We start from the raw sequence: 12853 nt of genomic DNA, 5'->3' as shown, positions 1-12853 counted from the left end.
CTTTGCTAGGCACATCTTTTCCCCATAGGATTTGCTTACTGTAAATGTAAACCAAGCTGCATTTCTTTGACAAGCAGATTTTCAGTACTTTGTCTCGTAATTCTCCATGTGGCTCCATGCCTCACTGTCTGCTCGTGGATAAATTTTCATTCTGAATAATGAATTAGCAACTCCTTCTATTTATGGTGTTCATCACTGGAATACACAAGTATGGAGAAATAAAAAAAAAAATAACAGCTTTCAGTCAAGTAGCCAGTCTTTAAATTTTTCATTTATTACTTTGCAAGAAGAGCTTCATTTGCCAGGTAGCTTGTGTAAAATACATACCCTCACGGGTACAAATTTATAATCCAAAGATTTGAGAACAAGAACACTCAAAACTCATTTATCTGGATTTCTAAGAGGTCATTTAAGAAGTCATAAGAGGAAACATGATTCCAGGAAAAATATTTGGTACAAATAAAACCAGGGAGACCATCATTACCTCATAGAACCTGGAGAGTGAAAAGACAAGGTGTGCAAAGCAATATGCATGGAAAGAGAGGCAGAGAAAGATAAAGCTATGAGCAAAAAGGGGCTTGGACTAGAACTAAGTCCCATTCCAGCATCTATCCATTCATCCACTTTCACAGAGTTCTTCACTAACAGCTCCCACCAATAGATCTCAAGAGCTTTTAATGACTAACATAAAGGAAAATTGAGGCTTATGCCCTACACGGGGAGCTGTATTATCCCCAATTTACAAAGGAGGGAAACTGAGGCATGAAGCAACCTCATCTCTTCTCTCACCTAAGCAGATGGCAGGGACTGAAGGTAGAATTGTTCCTTCATTTCCTCACCAGAAAAGCAATCACCTTACATTTTACTAGAACAGAAAACTAAGATTCTCTGGTAATTTTTGTTCTCAGGCGCTGCGTTTCTATGGAAGCATACCTTTTTAATGTAACACAAAAATGCTGACCGCTTTTAAGAACTCCATTTTACTTACCTGCCTTTACTGCTGTAACTGTTTCTATGGAAACTGGAACTGGCCATGAAGCAGTCGTACAACATGAATTCTCACTTGTCAGTTTTACGTTAAAGTGCCACCTTCGAAGTCCTTTAACAAATCAGTAGTAATTGTATTGCCTAATGAGTTTTCAAATTAAACAAAACAAGAAAGCACGCTTTCACTGAATGTTCTGCACAATATTGTGTAGGTGTGGTCTAAGTCCAAGAATTTTAACAAGTGTGCATGATATGACTCTCTTGGTTAAGGATATGATCTTTAAACAGAGAGACAGTTTATTAGCAGTAAAAGCCCTAGTGTGTGTAGTTAGACTTACATAAAGGTGACTTATACTACTATGCATATGTCTAGACTGCTGTCACAGAAACACACTGTAGAGATACTGAGTAAATGGGTAAATCAACCCACAGTGCGCTCTGTGCTCCCACGGCTGGCTGGGGTACTTCTGCACAGGCGTATGCATATGGTATTCCCTGTAGGTACAAGAGAGGGAATGCACTAGAGTAAGTGTTAGCCTGTGTTTAGTGGCTACTGTGGAAAAAATAAAGCACGCAAGCTTAAGGCACAACTAGTCTGTACAGTTTTTCAGAATTAGTGTAACTTAAATGTAGGCTTCTCCATTAATTTTACTTTAACCTTTCACTCTTGTAAAAACTGTAGGCTCCTTTGTGTTCATTCATATTTTCCTGAGTTAATTCAAATGAGAAAAATCCCTTTTTGCTGTTACTAGGGAGCAATCTTCAACAGGATGCACCCTCAATCACAAGAGTCCAGCATCGCCAGCAAGGACCGGCTGAAACACTTCCAAGGACACATTCTTTCCAGAGTCACTTACCCATCTTTCTTGAGATTAATTCTGCTCCCCTCATCTCTGACACTTCACAGTTGATCAAGTGCTTTTAAACTGCAACAGGGGCAGAACAGAAAGGGAAGAAACTTTGTGTTTGCATCAACCTCCAATGCATAGAAAGTAGGTGTCCAGGGGTGTTAGGCAGATTCTACACACAGAAATGCATCTAAAACACTGGTAAGGCAGCATCCAAGTTGAAGGCAACAGAAAACATTGGATGCTGTGTGTACGACTATCCAAGCTGCAAAGGACAAAGATATAATCCTATTTTAGTATTAATTTATTTTAAAGAGGCCCTAAAGAACAATACAAACTCCAGACTATATTTTCCTCCAAGACGCAGCTGCTGCAGCTCTCTCCCAAAACTCATCCAGTCCACACACTTAGCTGACACCCTCAGGAGAATCAAAATCTGCCTCTCTCCTAACCTAAGAGAGAAGATCACCTGTCTCACTGAGCTAGCAGTGTTCTTTTAAATTAGTTGCCATGCTCTTCCATATGGTCCAAGACACCACATACTTTCCTTTAAAATATCTTCAAATTCATGCCAAGTAGGCAACTTGCCCATAATCAAGCAGTAACGTATGGTTAACTCCTGAAGTGAGTCTGAATTTAGGAATCAATATTCCAAACTACTTTTCCCATAGACAGCCTTCGTCTTTAAGCATCGCTTCAAACTGATCTGTAATCAGAGCAGGAATCTGAGAAGCAAATCACCCCTGTGGCCAACCAGACCTTTTTGTAGGCATAAATTAAAGTTACGATTCCCCTCAGTGCCACTTCACTCAGAATCTGGACTGCTTTCCCTGCTTTCAAGAGACATTCAGGGAGGGGAGCAGGAGGAGGACTTCTGCAATTCTTTTTTAATCCTTTCCTCTTTTATTTCCTTCTGCACAGGTACATCCTTTCAGCACCTGTTCAGGCCCATATTAAAACCTGACTAGAAGGTACCCAACTCAAAACAGAGCAGCAACACCAGGAGTAGGGCAGCCTGCAGGGAAACCAACTATTGAGCCCTGCAGCAAGTACAGAATTTACAGCAAAAAAATGATTCATACATAGCTTTCCACTATGGATAAACACACCATCTCTTTAAGGCCAGAGTTTTCCACAGGCCTCTGAATGCAAATGCCAAATATTTTGTCATGCCCTTCTCTTAGCCTATATCTCACTGCAGCCAGGGCTTGGAATGAGGCATATAATACAACAATAAACCAGAGACCTGGCACACATGGGGCTACTCACTGGCTTTCCTCATGCATATGGTTTATTTTTCCCTGCTATGTCAATCCTTATAGGGCTTTACTATTACATCTGCCTCCTGGGAGTCTGCTGTTTCAGCTGCTACAGAGAAGGTGCAGAGGCAAGAGGAAGGCTACATTGAATCCTTTCTACTCTTTTCAAGTTAAAGGTCTCGCCTTCACACCACTAATTAAACAAATAAATTAAACAGACAAGCCCCTGCAGCAGCAAGCCCTCTCTGAGGATAAATAGTGAACAGTTCTGGGCTTTGAACTGTGACTTATAACAGAGTTCTGATTATTCCAAATTAAACATCTTGCACGGTAACCTTCTTTAGGCCAATGTTATTTCATCAATGTCTTGTGTTCCTCTTCAAGCAGATACGGATAGTATTTTTCCCCAAACGTGACAAGGCATAGAAGACACAAAAGGCAACAGGGAGCATGGAGCTTACAGTGGGTCTTCCTGGCTTTCGTATTTTCTTTTGCAAAGCACTTGATCTATGTTTTACCATTTGTGATGTAGAAAGCAACTTAAAAATAAAGGGTGATTTGAGAATTCTGGCCTGAACAGAATCCACAATACACATCAGTAGCACACGCGGTAGCCAGGGGAATCCAGACATGCTTGACAAGCAGTGGGCAAGGTAGCAGGATGGGTGTGATGCAGGACCCCATTTCTGAATATTAGTTTTCCGAGAAAGGTGAGGACTGCTTTAGTAGCGGGAAGGTTGGGCACTTTCAGGAATACATATTTACAGACACAGGTACACCAACACTGCCAGGAAGGACAGGCAAATCTTTTGATTGTTTGCCTCCATGGCCTTTTCTCTAGCTATTATCCTGCATGTCCTTTCTCTAACTGTTATAAAGTACACATAAAAAGAAAGATACACAGCTATTACCATATGGAGAGACCACAAGATCAGTCTTTAAGCCAGAAAAAGAAGTTCTGACATGATCACTGCTCTAAATAGCCCTCTTTAGCAGTGACTTTTCTTAAGGACTCACTGGATGTAAATGTGAGGATGGCCATGTCACACCTTACTGCAGAGAAACAGCCCAGCTTCTTTTCCAGCACCCCTGCTACATTAGGATGTTCAGAATCAGTTTGACACAATTTTCACTAGGAATAGAGAGGAAGTCAGCAAGAATATTAAAACAAGCACTTAGACAACTTCTCTGGAGCTGGACAAAAGTAGCATTTGGAGAATCAGAATGTACTTTTTTTTCCTCATGTAGATCAGACCAGATAATAGCAGCTTTTCAGGGTCACTCAACCTCTCCTTCTCTCCTTTATCCTGAATGGGCCAGAATAATTGTATCTTATCGTCTCTCTTTAAAATGCCACATAATATCCCTCCATAGTGCTGACAACATCACTGTTACTCTCCAGCAGTTCCAAGACACGGTGCATCACCACTTCAGCCAGAGAGGGGTTGTAGCTCTGCTGAACACAACTCAAGATATGAAGGAAATGGCAGCCTTTTTCAGCATCTGCAGAAAAAGAGGAAAATGCAGTCAGGTATAGAGGAAAGACTTCAGTCTCACTGTCTCTTTTTAACTATTATAATCCAAATTAGTCATGAAAAAAACCACAGCTGTCACAGAGGAAGAATGTCCTAGGTACTAAAGCAGAGAAGCATGTATTCAGAGATACAGTCCGTGCCTACAGTTCCCCAATTATCAACTGACTTTTCTGATAAGTGTCAGGGCTGTAATGAGTAACGATGGTAAAAGATAATCAGTCTTGCAAACTCTAATATACAGGGCTCATTCAGTACAACCTGATGACGAGGTTAATAAGAGTACCTCAACTGTACACTTATGCAAGCCATCCAGTCTCTGCAACTGCAGAAGAAACCAAATTAAAATCCTTTTGCTCACACTCAACTTCAAAAATGGCCATAACAGAAAGAAGGTCCGCGGCCAGGACCTGTAACTGCCTGCCCAATGCTGGCATCTTGTGGAAAAACTGCTACAGTGCAACTTTCATTCACCTAGCAATGCAATCCAATCCCTGCACCTAGAATCACAGAATCATTTTGGCTGGAAGAGACACTCAAGATCATCTAGTCCAACCTTAACCTAACTCTGGCACTAAACCATGTCCCTAAGAACCTCATCTATATGTCTTTTAAACACCTTTAGGGTTGGTGACTCAACCACACCCCCGAGCAGCCTGTTCCACTGCTTTACAACCTTTTCCGTGAAGAAATTTTTCCTAGTCCTTCAGATTACTCAGGCAATTATAAGAGTAGAAAGTCACAGAATTTCAGTACCAAATTTTATCTTTTTTTAAGAGGAATGAACCCTGAATATGTATAAGAGAACAGAATCCTAGAGGGCAACCCAGAGACAAAGGTCCTTAGTGGCTGCAGTGCTGCATACAGCTACTGTGTGCCTGCTGGAGCCATTATTTGAAGCTCAGCTGCCTCAGTCAACATTTTCCCCAACAGACACTGCAAACCCACTAATCGTCTGTGCTGCAGGCTCCCAGTCTCCCCAAGTGCTGAATTCCACAACAGATTCATTTGTCCTCCATGGCTAACAATGGAAAACTAGCATAAGTGAGACATCAGCACAAATGACCTTCCTCATCCTCAGCCCTCAGCTCACATGATATAAGTTTGATGAGGGCACTGAGAAACTGCCATGCGCCAGGGAGGTCCCTGTATTTTTGTTGTTGCTGCCTTTGTTTTTATTTATGCCAGTCTCTACTCTAGAATCAGCTGAGCCCCAGAACTGCCTGAGAGGCTGCTGAGAAAAGTCACTGGTAGATAGGAGGCAGTGCAAACAAACAGTGCAGCCTAATTCCTATTAGCCTGTGATTCAGGCAAAGATATTTCTTTTGAGTCAGTGATCCAGCATGATGAAAGACCTTTGTTGCTGGTAGCCAAAAATGCATCCGCCACTCTAGGTAAGTGCAGAGAACAGAACAATGCCTTCTCCACCTGGCCATAGTGACTGTTGTTGCAAACAAAGTGGGTAGCTGCATTTTGCATTAGTCATAGGTTTGTCATAAGAAGGTCAAACTGCCCATCCCTGATCTATGGTAACATAGCTTAAGTCTCAATGAATTAGATTAGTGACTCAGGTGTTACCCCACAGTACAATACATACTTTCCTCCTAGATGCTGGTAGAAAATGGCATTTTGGGGTAGCTGCAGGTGTGTATAATCATTAAGTAACCCAGAAACACTCCTAGTCTACAGACCAGCTTTGAGAGAATACTGGGTTCTAGCTTTTGTTCACCAGCTGAAGTAAACCAAGCTGGGGTTAACTGCCTTGCTTGACTACCAGTATCAGAGAGGACAGCTAAAAAACAACTACCATTTGCCCACTGTGGATCTCTCACACAGGGTCCATTTTGACTTATTAAAATTAACTTCAAGGGGTTTTGGTTCTTTTCCTCTCTACTATTAGCCTCATCTAAGCCTAAAACCAGACCAAATTTGTCAAAATGAAACAAAAAACAAACAAACAAAGTCCTCAAACAAAAAAAACCCACCAACCAAAAAACCCCACAAACAAACGAAAACCAGAAAACAAATCTGGACCAAGCCTACCATTTTGCAGTTCAGTCTAGAGTCAAAATGTCATCCTTTTCTTCCTGTCTTAAGCCTCTAGATAGATCTACAGTGGCCTCACAAGGAAGCATTTAAGATCAGGCTGTTGGGAATTACAACTGGAGGCAAGGACTAGCATTGTCACGTAGGCCTATTACAGATCAGGGTTCGCTAAGTTCAAACTAGGCACTCTGAGGACTTCTTCATTTGTACAATAGTTCCAGGCAACTGGGTTGGGCCTGAGAATGTGTCACAACTAAAGCAATGGGGTGAGGCATTGTCTTCAAAACTGGCAGAGAAGTAACTCATTGGAGAGAAGTGTTTGGTTTATCACAAATCGGTCTTCCTGTCATGGAAGATTAATGTTACTCTTGAATGAAAATGGGTAGGAATCTCTTGCAACAAACAGGTAAAAGCCCTTGAGGTATTAGCATGTTCTTATTTTCTGACTAGGAGCCTGCTCACCAGTCAAGGCCAAGCGGGTGACTGCCAGCCCACCAGCAGAGGGGGTCCGACAGCTACATCGAGCTCTGTGCTCTTGCATCACTCACTGACAATAAAATATCTGCAGCTCCCTTTTGGTTTTGACAAAAGCTTCCTGGCTTTCCTTCTCAAAATCTTCTATTACCAGTGACCAGGATACTGAAAATGTCCTTCTGAAGACTAGCAGAGAAAGAGACACTGACCTGGAAATTGTCCTCTTTACAACAGGAAACTAAGTAGATGGAAATCTTCAAGGAGAACAAGAGGCTTTGTAAAGCAGTTGCTATTTTTAACCTGCTCGGTGTGGAAAATATGGCTTTGGGGGCTCAGGACTCTTCAGAGTCTTTTCTGTGACCGATCTATGAGTTTCTCTCTGTTGCTGACTCCTCCTGTCCGGGAGAAATAACTTCGCAATCTCTCATGGAGAACTGAGGGTACTTTACCAGAGGGCAGTTAAACACCAGGCAGTTGCTCAGTGCCCTCTGTCAACTGTATACAGGTTCTGGTCTTTATAGTGGCACGATTATATATATTTAAAAAAAAAAAAAAAGGTTCCCAGCAGAACTAGATGGTGTATAAAATAAGTAGAGGAATGATTTGTCTTTTTACAGATATATTTGTATTTGTTAATTGGATAAAAGACAATAAAACAATGTGCTACGGTAACTTGCAGCACTGAAACAGCCTTGGGCAAATGAGCCCATCTTCACCTGCATGCCGAGTAACATCCACTCCCTCCATCCAACAAAGACACAGAACTCTCACCTCCACCTACAAACCTTATCTACAATTGTACCACTGCTTAAGGTAGCCAGTTGAAAACTCAAAAATAATACTACTTCACATAGCCTTTTTTCAGGATAACCATCACATACCAGGTCTTACGAGCACTACTGTAGTTATGACAGTATAAGGATATGAGCAATTTAAGATTATATGCCTTATGTTCTAGTCAGTCATTTATTCTGTACTAGAGTGTATTCTATCCCACAAATAGCTGCTCTCCAGCAGCAAGTGATCCCTGCTGACACATTCTGCCCAATGGATTGAAAGAAACTCTGTAGCAATGTACCTGTGTAATTAGCAGACATTCAAGTCAAGTACAAGCTATCACTATGGCAATATGACACAACAGGCTTGAGGGACAGGGATAACTCAGAAGCCACGTGAGATACATTAGCTGAAAAGAAGTGGATTTTATTAGACTGAAGTCCCTACCTGAAAAGGACAACCACCTGAGCTCTACCTGAGCTTAAAATCTACAGAGAATATCCTAATGACTTAAGTAAATTTTATTGTTGACTTAATGTAGGCGGGGATTTCACCTTTCTGCAGGGTCACTTTTGTGTTAACTCCCCTGTAGAAACTGAACTAGCAAGATTTGCTACTTATTCAAAGCGCAAAGCAACAGCTGCCAGGTGCTGACCTAACTTCATCACACTTGGTTCCTCCCAAAAACTAAGTATTCTTAAAAGATACAAATCTAAAATAATGGCTACTTGTTTCAGATCCGAGAGGTTTGTTTCCTGCTGGGCACACCTGCTCTTTCTCTCTCCCTGCTCACAGGAAGCTGCCCTTGCACTCCTGCTTTAAATATAGTGATTAGCTGCACCACCAACTTAGCTCTGACTTCAAGGGTAACGACAAGAAGCATATGTAATCCAGCAGCAGGAGGAGATATTGTCATCAATAAATCAGCATCAGCTCATAGGAGCCCTGATCACACTGCTACTTACGCCTGGGTTTTCGACAGTCTTCTTTAATCACATCAAGGGTCACTTTAAGCAGCTCCTTATCATGGTCAGTCACCTGGAGAAAACAGAAGAAACTGGCAATTTATAGCAGTCTATTTCACAGCAAATGGCACAGCCGTTGAAAAGCAATCCAAAGCCATGATGCATTCTAAACTAACACTGTCATAACTACAGTCCACATTATATACTGCCTCCAAGATTAATAACGAATGTTAAATCTTCAGTTATTATTTTTAGTACTATTAGCAGCATACCTGGTTTAGGTGAAGAACATGATATACCAGAATTCAACCCAAAAGACGGCAACCAACTCAGCAGCACAACAAGTTTCAATCCACACCGATAAAGAGAACCATTCCAGGTCCCAGGCTTGTGTGCTCAGCTGCCTCAGCTCACAGTTTGGCAACCCAGTGAACACAAACTGCACTTGGAACTGCAGCAGTGCTTCAGTCTGGTGCTGAGTTACAAAGAGAACAACTCAGTGGGTGATACAGAGGCAAAAGCAACTGTGAAATAAGCTGCAGATAAGCAGCACTTGGATGTCCAGCTTCTCTTTCTGAAACAATTCTATTATTTCTGAAACACTACTACTGTTTCTACTGGCTATGAAAGTCATACCCCTGAACTTGTTGCAACTACAGCTCAGTTCCTTACATGGTATAGGTCCTTGGAGCTACTAGGTTTCTGGAAAACCACCCCTTTTTCTTGCAGCATCCTTATTGCTTCCTTAAAAACACTGTGAATCCTTTTGGAACTGGAGTAATTTTTTGACTTCACCTGGATGGGAAGAAAGGAATGAAGCAGATGGTGAGAAATCTCAGCTCCACTAAGTTACCAGCAAAAGCTCCAGTTGATTTCAAAAGCAAGGGGACTTGAGGTGATTTTGTTACACTTTTTTCTTTATTTAGTAATTCACAAACCATATCTGTTATGTATGAACTAACTAACATCCCTGAGCTTTAAAAAAATGAACAAACAAAAAAGCAAACCACACACCACAAGCTTGTGCTTTTCTTAAGGAACCACAATCTCCTAACTGCTGCCTTTGTATTTAGCAGCTATTTGATTATGTACTGAGAACGTTCTCTTGGAACAGGCTTGTGGTGCTAGCAGAGCATTTGGCTGTTTAGCTAATGAAGCTTCGCTCATATTCAGAGTTTTCCTGATAATAAGGGTAGGAAGATAGGCAGATCAAAGCTTTGTAAGGTAATACTCAGGAGGAATCCAAGTGCTGGGGATTGAATTTCCATCTGCTGATTTGAAACTGAGGAAGTGTCCAAGGAAAAGGAGGACACTGGCAAGAACAGGATTTGTTTCTTCTCCCCTTCGTTTCCAAATTTTTACACACATTCTGGTCATGCTCTCCAGAATTTCTCCACAGCCTGATGAAATGAAAGGATAAAGAGCATGCAAGAAATTAAGACTGGTATATGAGATAAGGGAACAAAGGAGAGGAAAAATTATGGACAGATAAGAGCAAACTTACTCTTCTCTATCTCCATCTGTCCTACTATGTCCTTCAACCTCCCATTTATCTACACAGACTGCTCCATTTCCCCAATTGCTGTTTCCTCATCTGTTGGGAGTACACTGTGCTCCCTGTGGTTTTCTTTGGGGATAGAGCTAAACTGCTTCCCACAAACCAACATGTGATAAGTAGAACCACACCAGAGCAACCGAAGCAAGATTTGCCAAGCCATTTCTTCAGCTATCACTATAAATGCTCCCGTCCTGTCCTGAACAAAAGTATCAGACTTCACATATCACTTCACATACTCACTCACCAGAGGCACTCACAGAAGGCTTAGGAGTGAAACAGGCAACCACCACGTACCAGAATTAATTCACATGAATTTGTGAAACAGACACCACATTACCAATAAAAGATTATCTTTTCACAAAACATTCTATCAATCCATTTGCAAGTCTCAAGTGAAACTCGACTGCCTCTGAGCCTGGAAGCTGATGCGCCTAACTGGGAATAGTTGAGAGATCCAATAGGGACATTAGCGTTAGCATGCACCGCAAGTTTCTCCATCCCCTTCCTCCAGCTAACCCTCAATATTTCAACACGCCATCATCACATCCCTCCCTCTCTCTGTCCCACAACAGCTATCTACCCTTTTCTTCTCAAATAAACAGTAAAAAATAATTGCCTAATAGTTCTTCAAGATCATTAACATAGAACAAATGGGTATTCTTCTCAGTTCAGTTTTCTCCTTCTGTTCCAGACTGAAGGACTTCAGTGCCTGAACATTTGTCTGCTCCGCTGTCCACCACAGCTATGTCAGTTTGGATAATGCTGCTTCTAACTACAAACTTGATCACACGTCTGGACACCATTCCAGTCATAGCATTAATACCACTAACATATTTCTCTTCATAGTGCCTCTTCTGATGAAGTGAAGAAACAAACATAAAACGTAGCAGGAAGGGTTAAGTGAAGAGTGAATACTTGCTCATGGAAGAGCACACGCTCATAGTCACGAATAAAATAGAGACTTTGCCTCTTAGTCAAAGGCAGTAATAAATTCTCAAGAATCTAAGAAACTGCTAGCAAAGCAACCACCTCAAGACTCTGATCAATTTTTAATGTGAAAGCAAACATTTGGGGAGAAAAAAAAGATAAAAATATCTCCAAAACAGCACAATAATTATTCAGTTTGGCTTTACGCTGAGATCCCGTCAGAAAAGGGAGATAATTAAAAACAGAGTCTGTGTGAGCTGACACACAGCTCAGCCTGGATGGATACTGAAACAGAATCACTAAGAATGCAAGTCAAGGCACTGACAGAGCAAAGGCAGAGACAGGCTGGGGAGCAAGAAAATAAGTAAACAGCTGCTACATATCAGCACCCTCTCATACGTGCTGCAGAGTCCAAGGGAAAGGGCTCCATGGCAGAAGGACTGTTTCCAAAGAGCAAATGAGGGCTCCTGCCCTCTTCAGGGGTTTTAATACTATCCTGACATGACAGGAAAAGTTTGGGTTTTTTTCCCAGTGTGCTCTAGAACATGCTTTCTCCTCTCCATCCCTCCAAGTAAAGCAATAACCCAGGAGTTTCTTTGTAAATACAATCTAAAATGACTTAAATCTGTTCATCTGGTCCACCCAAAATATCTCCAGCATTTCATCCTGCAAACTCCTAAGTCAATAGCACTTCTTCCCAATACCCTATCACTTTCTTTTAAGCAAAACCAGGCCCTCATTTCCTCTGGAGCTGGATCCCCCACCCTGCTCAGAGCCAATGTACACCCGAGCTTGTGATTTAGTCTACTGAGCAGAAATCTGCAGGGGACTGAACGTGGAGCTATACACAGAGAGAAGAAATCTAAGACTATGAAATCCTATGAGATTTCACATCCCTGCTTTTATTTCAGGAAGAGATTGAAAAATGCTAGTACTTCAACAGTTACAAAGATGTATTGTAGCTGCTAACATAGTTCCTCCTGAGTCACAGCTTATTACCATTACCTCACTTTTACAAAGCTTTTCATCTGAGAAGTGCAGATATTAAGTAGTTTAATTGCTGATCCAAAGCACCAGCAACATTTGAAACTGTATTTTGAATTTACCTCTCACAATGTTCACACCTCGTTTTGCAAAGTGCCCCCTTTGGCATGCCTTAGTTTCAGGGTGCACAATTTTGGGTTCCCTGAAGTGCTGACAACAGGTGTCCCCTCCTTCTCCCAGATCAGTTCCTTTTCAGATAAATGAAGTTGTACATCCAAACACAGGAGCATCCAAAAATCATTCATCACTTTCACAAAACACATACCCCCCAACTCTGAGAGCAAAGCAGCTATTAAATAACAATTTTAACATCACTACCCTCCCTCCCAAGACCCGTCAAGGACTCTGTAGCAAAGCCAACAGAAGAATCCATGTCTCCAGAATTAAGTTGATATTTTAATCAATATATTCCATCTGAGGGGATCTCACACAGCTT

At 41.6% G+C, this 12853-nt stretch overlaps 1 protein-coding gene across 3 annotated transcripts in view; it reads right to left on the bottom strand.

Moving 5' to 3' along the window:
- Nucleotides 1-284: 284 nt before the first annotated feature.
- Nucleotides 285-12853, bottom strand: part of STN1 (STN1 subunit of CST complex) — a 45797-nt gene continuing 33228 nt past the window's right edge. For 2 of the 3 annotated variants that reach the window (XM_065639538.1, XM_065639539.1), the window contains 3 exons: nucleotides 9561-9683; nucleotides 8889-8961; nucleotides 285-4597 (listed from right to left, as the gene is read on the bottom strand). In XM_065639538.1, the coding sequence (XP_065495610.1) occupies nucleotides 4440-4597; nucleotides 8889-8961; nucleotides 9561-9683 (354 nt within the window). In that variant the 3' untranslated portion in view covers nucleotides 285-4439. The remainder of the gene's footprint in view (nucleotides 4598-8888; nucleotides 8962-9560; nucleotides 9684-12853) is intronic. The other variant, XR_010606498.1, reaches the window with a different exon arrangement.

Source organism: Caloenas nicobarica, chromosome 7, assembly GCF_036013445.1.
Source record: "Caloenas nicobarica isolate bCalNic1 chromosome 7, bCalNic1.hap1, whole genome shotgun sequence".
NCBI lineage: Eukaryota > Metazoa > Chordata > Aves > Columbiformes > Columbidae > Caloenas > Caloenas nicobarica.
This window is presented reverse-complemented; position numbering and strand designations above follow the sequence as displayed.